The sequence below is a fragment of the Abramis brama genome (genome assembly GCF_963993115.1).
Source record: "Abramis brama genome assembly, chromosome: 11".
NCBI classification, from domain to species: Eukaryota; Metazoa; Chordata; class Actinopteri; order Cypriniformes; family Leuciscidae; genus Abramis; species Abramis brama.
In genome coordinates this window covers 29,407,188-29,425,870 of record NC_139973.1, presented here as the reverse complement: position 1 = coordinate 29,425,870, position 18,683 = coordinate 29,407,188, and the positions used below count along the sequence as shown (strand labels likewise).

Here is an 18,683-nt window from a genome sequence, read left to right as displayed (position 1 = left end):
TTAGATGCAGTTGCACTCTTCTGGTATGATGTTAGGTAGGGTCTCGTACTTGAATGAGTATCCCCCGTCTGAGGTGGTGGTGAAACGGAGGGACTTCATGCTCTCTGGAACAGGGGCGCAGCACTGGTTGATCCCAAGTAGGGTGGTAGTGCGCTCAGTGCTGGAACAGTTGCCATGGCAGTAGTAAAATGTGAAAGCTTTAGGATGAACAATCCAGTTGTTCCAGCCAAGGTCCTCGAAGGAGATTTCGATCTGTTTTTTTCTGCAATCTGCGTCCTCAGAAGCAGGTCTCCTGAGATTTTCGATTGCAGCCGGTGACCAAGGGATTTTGGGTGCCCTGCGGGAGCGGTCAGGGCCGCTTGAGCGTGTGTGGAGGTGCAGAAAGGGTGTTTTATCTTCTGAATCATAGCAATTGCAGGATGGGCAACGGACCTGCAGCATGAAAGGGCCATCAGCCATGGCAATGTGGAGATGGGGAGCTAACTTATAGGTGGTCCAGCCATCAGGGCAGCGTTTGATTGGACTGTTAGATGCTTGGAGCAGCTCCTGGTAATGAGTGAGAATGAAAAGGGGTGCCGAGATGTTACTAGAAGCGATGGTCTCTCCAGCATAGAACCAGAAGTGGGCAGAGGTGATGACGGAGTCCTGGCTGTCCATAGAGGGCTGAAAGTAATAAGTAAAGTGACGGGATGCAGCGTCTGAGGAGTGATCAGGCATATCCTTGCATGTAGACTCTGAAAGTTAATAAGAAAGGTCCGAATGTGTATCAAATGAAACAATGTCAGCATGGCAAGATAACCTTGGCTTTAAAATGTGATTTAATAATTAAGGCGGATCAATGTGTCCACGATAAAGAAAATTATAATTTTTTCAATTAATGTTGGTTTCATATGTTTTTTGTTTATCTTTTATACAATTTTTAACAAGCATTTAGATTGTATGACTCTAAAAATGTCATGTGGTGTAGGCTAACTATCAAGTAAAAAGTTAAACATATTTTCCTTCCACGTAGTGAGCACCTCTTAACCATTAAAAAAAAGTCCTATATTTCATTAGGTTTCGCACTTGTATGAACCTTGCATTGTCTTTAAAAGAGTACACATTTCTGTGTTGCTTCACACCACAAGATGATTTGACTGACAGAGTATTTAAAATATTTATATTTTAAATATTTATGATATGATTATAATAATATTTATAATATGTAGTTATGTTATTCATGTTGAAGCTGCAATATTTCTCTAAGAAAGCTATTGGAGCTTACCTGAGTTTGGGAACAGAATAACCTGTGAAGACTCCTGATGGTGTCTTATTCCAACTCTTGTCTCCCTAGTCATTCGCGAAGCAACATGCTGAGCACCTCTGTTCACTGCTTGCCTTGTTGGTAGCTGCAGCACTGGCAGAGGAGGCTCATCCATCTCCAAACCTTCTAGGATCCGTCTTTTCAGCCAGCCAAGCACCATGTCACGCGGCAATTCATCTCCTTGACAGGCCTGGACCAGTGGAGGTGAAAACAAAGCCCACAGCATCAGGGCACAAGCAAATGAAGACAAACAGCTGGTCCAGGTCAACATCCTCAAAACTCAACAGAGGATAAAGCAGACTAAATATGACAATTTAAAAAATAAAAAAAATAAAAAACTATTTCAGGTAAAAGAGAGAGAGAGCTGGAATCAAGTTCAGCTAGGTTTAGTGTCTTCTCTCTTACAGATCTATGTTGTAGAAGAAGTCTGTAATATCTGTTTTTTTTTTTTTTTTTTTTTTTTACACTTTAGCAAATGGCAACTATTTGTTTGGGTTCATGCTATCAGTGTCTGGACAGGATAAAACAGCTTTTGAGATTACAATTCTTGGATACAGTTCCCTGTGATTTCCCTGTTCCCTTGTCCTTGGAGGAAATTGACACAGTATAACATAAGATTTATTTTTCTTTCTTTTTTTTCCTTTTTTTTCACAAAAGTGGATCGTGCTTTTATTCTTCCTGCTTGAAATGTTTAACCCATGTTTCTGATCTTAAATACAGAAGCCTACAATATTTAGTATGTGAATGAGATGTTATTGAATTGTGCCTTATAAGTCAGAAGTGTCCAATCCTGCTCTTGGAGGGACAACTTAATGTAGAGTTTAGCCCCAACACACTTGATTGGATGGAAGGAAAGTGTCATTGTTTAGTCAATGTCATGCTATTCTAAACCTTTATGTCTTCATTTCTTGTATGGACTTGTGGACAAAATAATATATCTGAAGAATGTTGGTAACCAAACCATTTTGGTGAACACTGAAAAAAAAACCAAACATTTTATGTTTCACAGAAGCAAGTTTACAACATTGTAAAAAGTGCTATATAAATTAAGGTGACTTGACTTGAGAACATGAGGGTGAGTAAATAATTTCAGAATTTTTTGGGTGAATTATGTCTTTAAGGAACTCATAAGTGCTCACCTATGGAGAGAGAATTGTGTCTTTATTACATGCGAGAAAATAAATGATCTGAGAGAGAAAAAAAAGTTTGAGAGAAAAAGTTATCACACTGATAGCAAAAAAGCATTTCATGAGAGAAAAAAAAATATTTGAGAGAAAAAGTTTTCATACCAATAGCAAAAAATAATATTTGAGACTAAAAAAAGTTTTGAGAGAAAGTATTTTCTCATAGAACAAAAAAAAAAAAAAAAAAAACAGAGAAAAAAAAATCTCTCTCAAAATACTTTGAAAAAAACTCTCAAATATATATATTTTGCTATCAGTGTGAAAACATTTTCTCAAAAAAAAAAAGTGTTTCTCTCAAAACGCTTTTCTTTGCTCTCAATGCAATTTCTTGCTCTCATGTCAGGATTTTGCTTTCACTGTGAAAATTGTGTCATGGGCGGGGCCACGTTCCTATTGGCCAGTCGGGTGAGCATCGGTTTGTCTTGAGTCGAACTGAATCATTACACCATTGTTCGGTTCACCGGCATAGATGCCGCCTCTGCCTTAGTTGGGCACGGACACTCCAATGTTTGGGTAAGATGATTCCAACCCGATCTCACGGGAAAACGTACAAATTCTACGAGGTGGCTAATTCGTACGAATTCATACGACCTCACTCGTACGAATTCGTACGATTTTTGCAAAATCGTACATATTTTACGAATTGCCCAATTCGTATGAATTCATACGAATGACCTACCCCTGACCCCGCCCCTAAACCTACCCATCACGTGGGTTTAGACAAATCGTACAAATTCGTACGAGTGAGGTCGTACGAATTCGTACGAATTAGCCATCTTTTTATCATTCGTACGAATTCGTACGAATTGGTCGTGAGATAGCGTTGGATGATTCACGGTGATCATATGCCTGGTTCAGATTACAAGATTTTTGTGTCTGTTACGATAGTCACGGTGTCAGATTACACGATTTTGACTCCTAAAAATCTTGCCGTGGATGGACAATAAATATGTCAGACACGACTTCTTTTTTTTTTACAGTGTAGCCTACTTTGTTTAGGCTTGGTCTGTTGGGAATTACAAACCTGCGCACATATATTCAAACGCACATAACTATAGAACCATTTCTTAATGCGCATGTGAACGCCATCAGCGTTTATCACAGGTTCGCGTTTAAAGTCTGTGTGGAGAGAATGGTGTCGTTTTAGCGGCCCCTAATTTAATAACAAATGATCGTTGCGACGGAAGCGAATCAATCAAAACTAACCTTAGCTGGAAAATAACTTTATTAAAGAACTGCTATAAAGCCAAAACAATCTCTGTTACCTTAAATTATACGTTTATCTCTGTAAAGCTGCTTTGAAACAATCTACATTGTTAAAAGCGCTATATAAATTAATGGAGTGTTGATGCCGGTTCGGGAGTGATGCCCTGACAAAACATGTTTATATTGCACTTGATTGTTATCTGATTTGCACTTCATGCACTTTTATTTATTATTATTAACTGTTGGCAAATTAAAATTGTTTGTAGAAGTTGTTTTCTGTAACTTTCTTAAAAATGAGTGAACACGGAGCAGTTTTTCCGTGAGCGGGACTGGAAAACCCGGAGTGGATCAGGAGCGGAGTGATAACAGAACGCTTAGAGTGGAGAGAGGAACATGCTTTTGCTCCACTCCAGGCTTTGACCACATCCCCCTAAGCTGGGTGAATAGCCTACACCTCGTCTTTCCCATTCAAACTAAAATTAAGACATTTATTACACTATTTGAGAAATGTAAGCATATTTACAGCATTAAAATTCTGAACAGTGAATTTAAGATATAAGGACAGGGGGAACCCTGATATTGACGGAAATCCGTCGTATACTCTCGTAGCGACTGAGAACTTCAATCCCTGTATATATTATGAAGCGTATTACTGAATATAAAATTACATACATTGATATATTAGTAAATATATGTCTCACATTTTTAAATATATGAAAATTCTTTATGTATTATTCAATATATTGTAATATTAACACAATATATTATTCTGTATATTTTCAAATATACTGTTAAACCATTCAATGTATTGATCATTCATATATAGGGAAATATATTTTCTTTTCATAAGGGGACCTGACAGTAAAATGTGATTTTGTAACATCATGATTTTTTAAAAACATGTAGGCCTAATATCACTCACTTCATTCATGTTTTTAGTCTAACCATTTTTTAATTATTTGCCTTAATTTCATTATTAGACCCTACTAGCAACGTTAGGTCAAATTCACTGTAAAGATGTACAATTCTTAGTTTAATTCATGGTGGTAACATGAAAAATGAGCCATAATCTAGTCACTAGTGGAATATTGCTGCAATCTCCGGGACAAACTAACACTTAATAACATGAAATTTTAACAAAAGCCACTAGATTTCAAACATAGCCTACAATCAGACATAATTTCAATTTATTTATTTATTTTGTTTAGCTATATTGTAAGTGTGAGCTTAGTCATCAAGTGCCATGCCAAAATGAATGGAACTTTTTTTTTTATGTAAGCAAACGTCAAGAATAATTTGTAACCTTTGTCCAATTTCGATCTTGTCACAGCTCCCTGAAAACTACCAACAAAACGGACAACATCTGCTATTCTTACGTTTGTAAGATATAGCCTATTAATGATAGAGAAAACAAGCTGTTCACAGTCCATTTTGAGAATGAACAAAGGTACTTCTATACTCTTTGGAATGAATGGCGATTGTAGCGGGCGGCTGCGCGACCGGAAGTATCGCTACCCTACTTCCGGTCTCGGTCGCCATTTTGTGAAATAGGCCTATGGCGTAATGATTCAGTTCGACTCCCAAGACAAGATGATGCTCACCCGACTGGCCAATAGGAATGTGGCCCCGCCCATGACACAATTTTCACAGTGAAAGCAAAATCCTGACATGAGAGCAAGAAATTGCATCAAGAGCAAAGAAAAGCGTTTTGAGAGAAACACTTTTTTTTTAGAGAAAATGTTTTCACACCGATAGCAAAATATATAATATATTAGAGTTTTTTTTTTTTCAAAGTATTTTGAGAGAGATTTTTTTTCTCAGAAATATTTTTTTAAAATTCAAATTTATATTTTTTTATGTTCTATGAGAAAATACTTTCTCTCAAAACTTTTTTTAGTCTCAAATATTATTATATTTTGCTATTGGTATGAAAACTTTTTCTCTCAAATATTTTTTTTTTCTCTCATGAAATGCTTTTTTGCTATCAGTGTGATAACTTTTTCTCTCAAACTTTTTTTTTTCTCTCAGATCATTTATTTTCTCGCATGTAATAAAGACACAATTCTCTCTCCATACTCACAAGGGTTTTAGATTTGAACTATATATTATTTTGTGGTTGTATAGTGGCTCTACAATAGCTCAAATATTTTTATAGAATATATTTTTATAGAGTTATATTTTTGAGAATTCTATTGTTGCCTGTCATCAAAACTCATTATTGGCAAAATCGTATTACTCTATGTTCTTTGTAAGATTTTCTCAGAGAGTTTGGATACTATGACACCTGCTTTCCCATGTGAGCTTGAAAAGTACAAACAAGATATTACATTATCAAACGCTTGTGGCTTGACCTTGCTGTGCAAATATCTCTGTCTGGTGTTTGCCAGTTTTTGGCAGAACTGTTTTGCAATAGAGAAGATCAGTTCAGCCACTTCACATACATTACCAAAATGTATAAGAAAAAAAAAAGAAGAAGTTCTTTGAAATTCTTATGTTTGAACTTTTGTAAGTTATGTTAACAGAAGCAAATATATAATTATGTTGGTAACACTATACAATAAGGTTTCATTAGTTAACTACATTATTTAGCATGAACTAATAATGAACTGCACTTCAACAGCATTTATTAATCTGTGTTATGTTAATTTCAACATTTACTAATACATTATTAAAATCAAAAGTTACATGAACAAACAACGAACAGTTGTATAAAGTTAACAAAGATTAACAAATACAGTAACAAATGTATTGCTCATGGTTAGTTCATGTTAGTTAACCTATTTGTGGCCAAATTTTTCTGAATGGTTTCATGCATATAGTCGTGTTAATAGTATCCTATGTAAACATGTTCTGCATTTATTTTCCACAGTTTTTTTTTTTTTTTTTTTTTTTTTTTTAAATCGTATTTGAATGTGGGGCAACTATAGCTGCCGATGGGCAAATACAGTGGTGGACAGAATTAATGGAACCCCTGGTAAATATGATCAAAAATGGCTGTAAAAAAATAAACCTGCATTGTTTATCCTTTTGATCTTTCATTAAAAAAAATCGCAAAAATCTAACCTTTCATTGAAGTAAAAGAATTGAAAGTGGGGAGGAAATCAAATTATGAAATAAATGTTTTTCTCCAAAACACGTCGGCCAAGTTTTTCCAGTTGTGTTCATATCTACATTACGGGGGTTGGAGGTAACGGAACAAAAAAAAAATTACACTGCCTACTCGAATGTTATCACTCGATTGAATGGGCGTTATCAGTGGTTATCAGCTTATAGGTATGGGCCAGAAGGTGGCCTCCTGCGTCTACTGGTAGGCTGTTATCATCCATCCACATGGTTAATCGGGAAATCTACTGGATGACGCGGGCGGCAACGTTGCGATATTTCTAGCTTGATATTTTCAGGTAAGACCATTAAAATGATAAAACTGAGCATTTAAACTGCAATTAATTAGCCAATAGATTCTGTCACTTTTATTACGAAATGCCGTTTTGGCGCTTGTAAATGTGACGCGACAGATCCCTAGCGGCACCTGAACCGATCATCTCTAGCTAATATTAAATAACGTTAAACACGAATGAACACTGTTGAAAGATACAGTAACAGTTACAACTTACCGAAATGTATATTCCTCATACATAATATCGACCAATCAATCAAAGGGGTCAATAAAACAGCTGGAGAACAATTAGCCTATGTCACATAACATTTACCTCAGGAAAGCCAGCACATAACATATTTCTAGCTTGATATTTTCAGGTAAGACCATTAAAATGATTTAAGTTATTTAAATGAGCATTTAAACTGCAATTAATTAGCCAATAAGGGAAAACAATACATAAAATCGTATTGCGTGTAAGTTATTATATGGTATGCTGTGAAGTACTGTTGTCAGATTTACAGTAATTTTACCGTGGAATGAAATACTGAAGCTTGCTGGATATTTGTTGCCAGTAAGTTACTGTTGATTTTACGTTAATTTTTTTACAGTGTGATTGTGACATGATTGTTGACATGAGATAACCGTATTGCTATGTGTCTGCAGACATTACAGGCTAGGCCCTATTACGTTATTAGCCTGTTGTTACGTTACATGCTTTAAGTGAACATTCGTTGCTAATAAGCAGGTTTTTATGTCTGAAGCTAATGGGGGAATTTAGTTTCTAGTTAAACGCAAAGTTAAACTGTAAAAATTACTTTTTACACATTGACAGTAAGGCTTATTGCATATTGTGTATGCTCGATAACGCTTCACTGAAGCCATATCATAGGCCTAACGCTACCCATATTGACTTGAGTGAAGTATTCAAGCCCAAGACGTATTTTATGGCTGTTTGGAAACCTTGGGATCTTGATCTTGACTTGACTAGAATGTAAAATAAAGTTCTGTGGGTTTGAACAAAGCTTGGCTGGATTTGATCCCACACGAGGAAGCTTACAATTACATTAATGCAAAAGATGAACACTGGCAATCTATTAGAAGTAACGTTAACGTTAAATATACTGTGGTGTCTGTTTGTGTCACATTTATTGCTGTCCTCGACATTGAACTTGAAAAATAAAACCCAAAGGCACAGGTCTGCCTGTCTGTCTGTTTAGCTGTCTATCTATTTGTCTGCCTGTCTGTGTTACATTAATATCTCTTTACCTAACTTTTTTTTGGCTCCCTTTACAGCATACATTCCCAGCAGGTTGCAAGGACTTCTGTGGCAAGTTTGTTTTATTACTTCCATGCTCTATGTCTTTGTTGAACAATCCAAAATTTGGTTTTGGGCTGTTTAGAATTCATTGTTCAAAAATCGAATGAATGGACAACCACAGTGTTATTAGTCATATTATACATTTTATAACGTTAGTACAATGCACACTTAAATTGAATACACAGGCAGTGAAAGTCCCGCCGAATGAATTCCCGCGTCTCGGCATCCACAAGTCCTTCAGTTCGATTTTGCTCATTCCTTTTCATTCACTAGCCTAATTCAAGTGAACTGTATTAGTTTATTAATGTCTGGATACAACCACTGCCAACGGACTGCGGTTAATTTAGTTGTATATTTGATATTAGTTTGATATTCACGAAAATGACCATTATAATCCCCGCGGGGCAGCGCCAGAGAATTCTTAACGCAGCCACTCAGGTGCTAGCTGCTAAGGGGGTGCTAGATCATTAACGGGGGAGCTGCGTAAATTGAACAAGCACAACATTCAGCATTCAATAAAATTTCAACACCCAATTTCGAGGGAAGACGCAGTTTCGGGGTGAAGGACGGAGTGAGAAAATAAGGATGCATCAATTTGTGTATTGGGAAGCACTCATGTTCTAGTTTGCACGGTACAAATCGACATTTTAAAGATCAGATTTTTTATTAGCTCTATATATCAATAAAAAGGCTAACCTTTTCTAATTTTTAGATCACATTAAATACAAAATGTTGCTAAAAAATACTCCTTTCATGAGTCATGACACAAATCTCACCTTGGGAAACTTACATTCTATTTTAAAAAAAGGAAATATACTAGTGTAAATGTATGTAATATTCAAATTTATTACTTCCATGCTCTATGTCTTTGTTGAACAATCCAAAATTTGGTTTTGGGCTGTTTAGAATTCATTGTTCAAAAATCTGTCTTGTACAAGTTTCTCTCTGTTTATGTTTTAGATTGAAGATGGCCCAGAGAGGTAAGCCTTACAGTTGCTAATCCAGAAGCAACGATGGTATGATCTGCAACGCTGTCTTTTTTTATTAAAAATTTATTATTTTTCCAGCGCAGGGTGTTGCAAAAACCCTCAACAGAAACCTGACACTCCAGTGACAGACAAACAAAAAGCTATAGCAGAGGGATGGAGAAGGCTGTCTGGGGCTTGTCAGCTGTTGCTGGCCAGATACCTTAGCAGAGTGCAGGTTTCTGGTTCACATGCACACATATTGACTGTGACGGTGCAGAGCCGTCCTGCCAAATATAAAGAGAGAAATAACATAAAAACATAACCTAGTACTACTATAGAGAAGTAGTATTAACATATACCATGTGTCACTTTTGGGTTGATATTTGATTGATTTATGGCCCATTGGCACTCATGATTGACAGGGAATCCATGTGTCACTTTTGGGTTGATATTTGATTGATTTATGACCCTAGTGATTGACAGGGAATCCATGTGTCAAAAACAGGGTCTCTGATTTACAGTGTCAAGCTTGGTGAGATTTGCTTCCTGGTTGACATGTGAATACTCACACCTCGCCATATGCCAATGAAGTTTTATGATATGGTCCTCCCTGGTCTGCCTTTTCACACCTACGTCACTACCTACACCATGGATTAAATAAGGTTAGGGGCTGCAGTGTTAGACACAGAATACTTTCTGCATCTTTTCCTGTTACAATGTTTGCTCCGGGAACTCCTAAAACCCCTAGAAAGGTCATGTGTATTTTGCCAACAAGAGGACCTGTTGAAATGAGAGAGGAACTAACTTTTGCACCTAGGAAAAAGCAAAATGTTAGCTTGACAAAGTTTCTTCATGAAGACATAGCTAATGTGAAATGTGATTTCCCAGTGTCTGGTAAACGCGTGCTGAGATATGCGTTTGACAAGGTGTTGCGTATTGTGAAACTCTACACTGCAGATGAATTTACATGGCATACTCCATGTCTGATTTTTCAAGACAAAGACTGGTTTCTGTTTTTCAACTACGTTTGGAGAGATTTGAACGACTGTGGTGATGATCCGTTATACATCGCCGAGTGGGATGGCTTAACTCCTAACACAAGATTTCGTGTGGTCGGGGACCACAGTAAAAAGCTACCAGACGACTGTGTTTATATTTTTTGCTGCAACGACAAGACAAAGCTCAATGTACATGTGTGGCCTATTTGAGAATCTGAGCATCACACGTGCTCATCTTCATTTATATAGCGCTTTTAACAATGTAGATTGTTTCAAAGCAGCTTTACAGAGATAAGCGTATAATTTAAGGTAACAGAGATTGTTTTGGCTTTATAGCGGTTCTTTAATAAAGTTATTTTCCAGCTAAAGTTAGTTTTGATTGATTCGCTTCCGTCGCAACGATCATTTGTTATTAAATTAGGGGCCGCTAAGACGACACCATTCTCTCTACACAGACTTTAAACGCGAACCTGTGAGAAATGCTGATGGCGTTCACATGCGCATTAAGAATTGGTTCTATAGTTATGTGCGTTTGAATATATGTGCACAGGTTTTTAATTCCCTACAAACCAAGCCTAAACAAAGTACTGGTCTTTCCTTATACATTTTGATACAGAATTTTATTTTATCACTTCGGGGTAGGTACACGAAACGAATTTTCCCGACAACGCCTTATCTGTAGAGTGATAAATGTTCTTTTAAGAACAACTGTGTGTGTGTGTGTGTGTGTGTGTGTGTACCTCAGTAGTACCTGAACTTTAGGTTTTATGTTAATGCCTAAGACAAAGAATCAGACACGTTCATCAAGCCAAAGAGGCCTATAATTACCCACACATCCCGTGCTATATTCTTCTCAACAAGAAAAGGTGTCGTTTTTTCTAGAACATCTGTATCTGTTTCCCAACGCCAATAGGATCAGTGTTAAAAAGACAAAGAATCAAAACATTTATCTAACTCACAGTGAAGGTGTTTGCGAGTGGAACTGGCGGGGGAAGAGTGCATCCTAAATGGGTTTGTAAATGGTTTTACGACAGTTGCTTAGGCTAGATGTTTAAAGAATGACACTTCATCAAAAGCTTTCTGGTGATTCTCTGGGCTCGCACACAAAAACATCTTTTTAGTGTATATAAATTTGGTTGTTACTTTTGTTATTTTAGTATTTTTTAAAGAAAATGTTTTAGTTTTTAACCCCACCCATAGTGTGTGTGTGTGTGTGTGTGTGTGTGTGTGTGTGTGTGTGTGTGTGTGTGTGTGAGTGAAACAACAAATTTACATATTTTACTTACTAGTAAAATAAGACACACAGGGATTTTAAATGTTCAAACATTTTATACATTTGTTTGCCATACAAAAAGCAAGAAAAGTTGTCTATTTCCTTTAAATAAAACGTTTACTTTATTTTATTCTTTAAAACAGACTGATGACCAGCATCTTTTATTAGTACTGTAGCCGAGCAGTTTCCTCACATGAGTAACCTTGTACTGTAAAGTAATGTACCTTTTTTTTCTTTTGACAAGCCTACATTTCAAATTATACCTGTGTGTGTGTGTGTGTGTGTGTAACAACCACAAGGGATACATGTTGACGCTTAAGTTTCGGGTACAGTGCAAACATGCAATACTCAAGAAATCTAATCTTAGTGTAATCTTCGTGTGGTCAGAACACAAAACTTTGTGTTGAGTGATCCAGACCAAGCTTCATGCTAGAAAATATCATGGAAGTCACTAGCCCTTCAACATCCAGCACAAAATTAAAGAGATGAGCTTAGGATGTTTAGACTATTACCATCTTCTTTGAACCTTGATATCACCCGTTTTTGGGGGTCAATCAAAGCGACACAATATATAGTTAGATATTTGTGTGTGTGTGTGTGCGTGTGAATAGTTGTGCTAAACTCTTTGTGTGTATTTTTACACGCCAACATATTCTGGCAGGGGTGTGTCACACCACTCTGGTGCAAAGTGTTCACACTCTTGAATAACTTTCAAACATATTTATACAGGAGTTACTGTATGTGTGTCCAAAACACCTGTAAATTTAAAAAGACCAAATCAGCAAGAAAAGAGGGCACAGCATACATTGAAAAGTAACATTTATAATAAATACACAAAATCCATTCGTGAGCAATGAGCAAAGTTTGTTAATTTTGTCTTGTAAGTGTTGTTTTATCAGATAGCACTATTTTGTTTGTGGGACTCTCCTTTGAGGTGTTTATAGGAATAAATGTAAATTAAGAATTTGAGTGATAGTCTTTCTGCTTGAGAGTGTTTGACTAAGTTGATATTTTTAAGTGTAACTTTACAGCTATCTGATGTGGGGTCACATGAAGCATCAGCACAAAAAGTAAGTTATTCTGTTTTACACTTAATCTGTTACAACTGAATCACATCTGACTATTGCACTGAGAGCTGCACATTCATTAACGTTTGTGGCTGGTAAACAAAGTGCCACACTCTGGTAAAACCTGCAGATAAAATAAAAAAAATGATGTGTGAAGAAATCACCATGTAAATTAAGACCCCAAATCACTAAGAAAATAAGTTAGGCCATACAAAAAATGTTTATGATGCATACAGAATATAGAAAACTCAAATGATGAGCAATTTGTAAGTTTGTTACACGTTTGTAAGTATGGTTTTGCAAATGACTTTTTATTACACCTCTAGATTAGTCATCTTGTTGAGATGACACTGTTCACATTTCTTTGTTTGTTGGTCTGTGTTTTGTTTTAGGCGAAGACAAACCGATGTAAGTTCATGCTATTCCGCACATGGGAAAACGTGTGTGATAAACGCAGGCCTTTCATTTAAGAGGCTTTTTAAATATATGACTGAACTTTCTCTTTTTGACAAACCAGTATTTCATATTATATTACATTATACTTAATATTATATTAAGTTGTTTAACGTCCACAGAATTGTTAACGCCCCGCTTAACATTAAAGATTATAGTTTGTTTTCAATTGTTATCACCATCTTCTTTGACTCAAATAAAGGTACTATATGTGCTTAAAATCTTTGTACATTTTGTGCTCTTCTGTCAGATTTGTTAGAGGAACTATGCCACACAGTTGTAATGCAAACTCATTAAGAACTATAAAGTTACATGTCCTTGTAAAGACTATGAATAAAATTCAAACATATTCGTTATACAGGATTTATGTGTGCACAAAAGTAAATTCAAGAGGTCAATGTATTACAAAAGAGTGTAAGGCATATAGGAAAAAAAGACAATTAGCCATAAAGAATACAGAAATCCTCTCTCCTGGTCTATTGTGAAAGTTTATGTCGATCCAGTATGTAAAATGATATTTTTTCCCCTAATCGATGACCCGCTTTACATTTAGTTTCTCGGTTTTGTTCAGTTTGTAAAGACTACTCTCTGAGCGTGGTCAAACATGTTCATATGAAAACATGAACAACTACTACATTTTGAGAATTAAATGACAGTCCTTCTACATGACACTGCTTGAGACTAAACAAATGAAATTTATTTTAGAACATCTTTCTGGTCTATCTACGCTGTGGGATCGCAAGACACAATTAACCAACATGAAAAGTGAGTTATGCTGTTTTTCTGTTACCTATTCAACCATTACACTTCAAACTTTTCCAACTATTACACTTAAAACTTTGCGTTTCACCGCACAGTCATAGATACACAGTTCTTTTGTGTTTGTCTCTAACTAACTGTTAAGTAAATGAACTAAGTTGATAAGTAGTAATTTTAAGTGAAAGGTGCAATGTTTCTGTCCATGCCAATACTTTGACACCAGTGTTTTAGCCGTCTGTCTTTTAGGTTTGATCCAGAAAACAGATGGTGTGTTTTATGTCTTAATATATTGTTATCCTTATTTTAATGAAAACCTGCAGTTTTTGTTCACAGAAGAGTACCAAAATGTTTAGTATATCGTAAATTTCAATAGTTAGCTAGCAAATGCAAGTGAACTGTTTATTACTGTGATAATTTACAGTTATATGTGAAACAAGCTCAGTCACATCAGAGTTGAATTGGAGCAGTTATTGTCACGCATGTTTAACAGTGCTAGTGTTCTTGGCCTCATCAAAGTTCACACAAGGCACAACGTTTTTCACTGTGGTGAGTTTCATTCTTCCAAAGTTCCATTGCTTCAAAGTTTAATTGTAGCATGTAACAGTTTGGAGACATTTTTATTATTATTATTATTATTATTTTTATGGTACTTTGATTTTGTGTGCACTTTTCCTGAAACAAACTGTTAACCGTGTGTGTGTGTGTGTGTGTGTGTGTGTGTGTGTGTGTGTGTGTGTGTGTCTTCCTTACACTTTGAAAAACAACTGTTTCCTCTAATCTGCTGTAATTTTAGTGAGCTCTAGGTGTTCTCGACTTCTCTTTGTTCAAATAAGACAGTGCTCCCATGAATTTTGGGGTGGTATGTGGATATAGAATGCAGCACAAGGAACTCTTAAATATTTAATCTAATAAAACATCTATGTAGTGTTTTTAAAAACACCGTAAAACAAAGGTATGAAGACATCTGTCTATCAGAGACCTTCACAAACTATGGTGTAAAACAAAATACAGTGCATCAGAGTACAACGATTTACCTGCAAATTACTGTAATCACTTTTGTTTGAAGAAAAAACTGGTTAATCTCACTAAGTGTGATGTTTTATGACTACTGAAGGTGTCACATCCTTAGAGCATTACAACCCTGGTTGTTTCTCACCTACAGCTCCTGAATTTGGTATTTAAATAAGATTTAGGATAGTAAGTAAAACTCTAGTGTTACAATGGCTACTCCAAAAACTCCTGAAAACATCTAGAGTGATGTGTGTAACACCAACAAGAACAGCAACAGATGAACAGTTAACAAGCTTCAACAGATGAAGACCTTCACTATCCACTCCAGAAAATTAGTTTGACAAAGTTTCTACGTGAAGATGAAGATTTGGTGAAACAGGACTTTCTGATACTGTATCTGATGAGCGCGTAGGAAGATTTGTGTTTGACAAGGGGTCACACACACAGTCAAACTCTACGCTATGGAACCTTACGAAGATTATACATCGAATGTGGTTATCTGCTTTTGACTGCCATAGACTTGCCATTTTTTTCATTTTCTTTACTACTTCAATGTATGAATATATAATAAATATTGTGCATGAAATAAAAGGTTGAGTCACTTAACTTGTTATTCTTTTGTGACCATGTCTGAGCTCAAAAAAAAAAAAAAAAAAAAAAATAGTAGCTATTGCACAACTTGCGACCCTGATTCTTTAGGAGGTGAAAAAAACAACACAAATTAACAGATGCACTGGTGAATTGTTCGCAAAAAGATCCATAACATGCATTTATAAAGTATATGGGATGGAATTTCATTCTGTGGAGACTTTGTTAACTTCTATACCAATGATAATGTTAAGATGCTATGTCAAGTTAAAGACTTTTAGGTGACATTGTCATATTAAAATTGTCTTGAGTAAAATTAAAACTCAATGTTGTATATAACAGCACAGATCAATAATAATTTAAATGTTTTTCAAAATATATAAACACTTTTAAACAGTATTCCACAATCTGAATAAAACATGATCAAGTCTGTATCATAGAAATGCTTAGAAGTAATGGAAATTGGATCCAATCACAGTTTTAATAAACAAGAAACAATTAAACATATAGCAAAGAACACAGAGATGGGGACAAGTAATAGAAACAGAAGCAACTCAATATACATTACAATATCATAGAGTACAATGAACAAATCTTCAGGTTTGCTGTAACATGGCCCTATTCAATACATATTCACACCCATCACCATGATTAAATGCCAATATACCATTTAGCAATGCTCAAAATAAATGAAACTCAACTTTAACAGCTTTGTCTATTGTTGAGAAAACTGTCGCTCCACTGAAAATATAGACTCATTTTGCAGCATTCTGGTGTGTATGAACGTGACCAGAGTCAGACTTAACGCTGGTTTGACACGTACCACACATCGGGTGCCATCCCAGTTGAAAAAAGTACCAATTTTATTTTTCACTAATACCAATACGTAGAGTTTGACTGTGTGTGTGACCCCTTGTCAAACACAAATCTTCCTACGCGCTCATCAGATACAGTATCAGAAAGTCCTGTTTCACCAAATCTTCATCTTCACGTAGAAACTTTGTCAAACTAATTTTCTGGAGTGGATAGTGAAGGTCTTCATCTGTTGAAGCTTGTTAACTGTTCATCTGTTGCTGTTCTTGTTGGTGTTACACACATCACTCTAGATGTTTTCAGGAGTTTTTGGAGTAGCCATTGTAACACTAGAGTTTTACTTACTATCCTAAATCTTATTTAAATACCAAATTCAGGAGCTGTAGGTGAGAAACAACCAGGGTTGTAATGCTCTAAGGATGTGACACCTTCAGTAGTCATAAAACATCACACTTAGTGAGATTAACCAGTTTTTTCTTCAAACAAAAGTGATTACAGTAATTTGCAGGTAAATCGTTGTACTCTGATGCACTGTATTTTGTTTTACACCATAGTTTGTGAAGGTCTCTGATAGACAGATGTCTTCATACCTTTGTTTTACGGTGTTTTTAAAAACACTACATAGATGTTTTATTAGATTAAATATTTAAGAGTTCCTTGTGCTGCATTCTATATCCACATACCACCCCAAAATTCATGGGAGCACTGTCTTATTTGAACAAAGAGAAGTCGAGAACACCTAGAGCTCACTAAAATTACAGCAGATTAGAGGAAACAGTTGTTTTTCAAAGTGTAAGGAAGACACACACACACACACACACACGGTTAACAGTTTGTTTCAGGAAAAGTGCACACAAAATCAAAGTACCATAAAAATAATAATAATAATAATAATAAAAATGTCTCCAAACTGTTACATGCTACAATTAAACTTTGAAGCAATGGAACTTTGGAAGAATGAAACTCACCACAGTGAAAAACGTTGTGCCTTGTGTGAACTTTGATGAGGCCAAGAACACTAGCACTGTTAAACATGCGTGACAATAACTGCTCCAATTCAACTCTGATGTGACTGAGCTTGTTTCACATATAACTGTAAATTATCACAGTAATAAACAGTTCACTTGCATTTGCTAGCTAACTATTGAAATTTACGATATACTAAACATTTTGGTACTCTTCTGTGAACAAAAACTGCAGGTTTTCATTAAAATAAGGATAACAATATATTAAGACATAAAACACACCATCTGTTTTCTGGATCAAACCTAAAAGACAGACGGCTAAAACACTGGTGTCAAAGTATTGGCATGGACAGAAACATTGCACCTTTCACTTAAAATTACTACTTATCAACTTAGTTCATTTACTTAACAGTTAGTTAGAGACAAACACAAAAGAACTGTGTATCTATGACTGTGCGGTGAAACGCAAAGTTTTAAGTGTAATAGTTGGAAAAGTTTGAAGTGTAATGGTTGAATAGGTAACAGAAAAACAGCATAACTCACTTTTCATGTTGGTTAATTGTGTCTTGCGATCCCACAGCGTAGATAGACCAGAAAGATGTTCTAAAATAAATTTCATTTGTTTAGTCTCAAGCAGTGTCATGTAGAAGGACTGTCATTTAATTCTCAAAATGTAGTAGTTGTTCATGTTTTCATATGAACATGTTTGACCACGCTCAGAGAGTAGTCTTTACAAACTGAACAAAACCGAGAAACTAAATGTAAAGCGGGTCATCGATTAGGGGAAAAAATATCATTTTACATACTGGATCGACATAAACTTTCACAATAGACCAGGAGAGAGGATTTCTGTATTCTTTATGGCTAATTGTCTTTTTTTCCTATATGCCTTACACTCTTTTGTAATACATTGACCTCTTGAATTTACTTTTGTGCACACATAAATCCTGTATAACGAATATGTTTGAATTTTATTCATAGTCTTTACAAGGACATGTAACTTTATAGTTCTTAATGAGTTTGCATTACAACTGTGTGGCATAGTTCCTCTAACAAATCTGACAGAAGAGCACAAAATGTACAAAGATTTTAAGCACATATAGTACCTTTATTTGAGTCAAAGAAGATGGTGATAACAATTGAAAACAAACTATAATCTTTAATGTTAAGCGGGGCGTTAACAATTCTGTGGACGTTAAACAACTTAATATAATATTAAGTATAATGTAATATAATATGAAATACTGGTTTGTCAAAAAGAGAAAGTTCAGTCATATATTTAAAAAGCCTCTTAAATGAAAGGCCTGCGTTTATCACACACGTTTTCCCATGTGCGGAATAGCATGAACTTACATCGGTTTGTCTTCGCCTAAAACAAAACACAGACCAACAAACAAA

The 18,683-nt window shown here is 35.6% G+C and overlaps 1 protein-coding gene across 1 annotated transcript; it reads right to left on the bottom strand.

The window, feature by feature from the left end:
- Positions 1 to 1,574, bottom strand: inha (inhibin subunit alpha; the record flags this gene model as incomplete). Its single annotated transcript, XM_084129988.1, has 2 exons — positions 1 to 734; positions 1,265 to 1,574. 2 exons carry the CDS (start codon positions 1,572 to 1,574, stop codon positions 1 to 3), a joined length of 1,044 nt encoding a protein of 347 aa, XP_083986114.1.
- Positions 1,575 to 18,683: the final 17,109 nt, after the last annotated feature.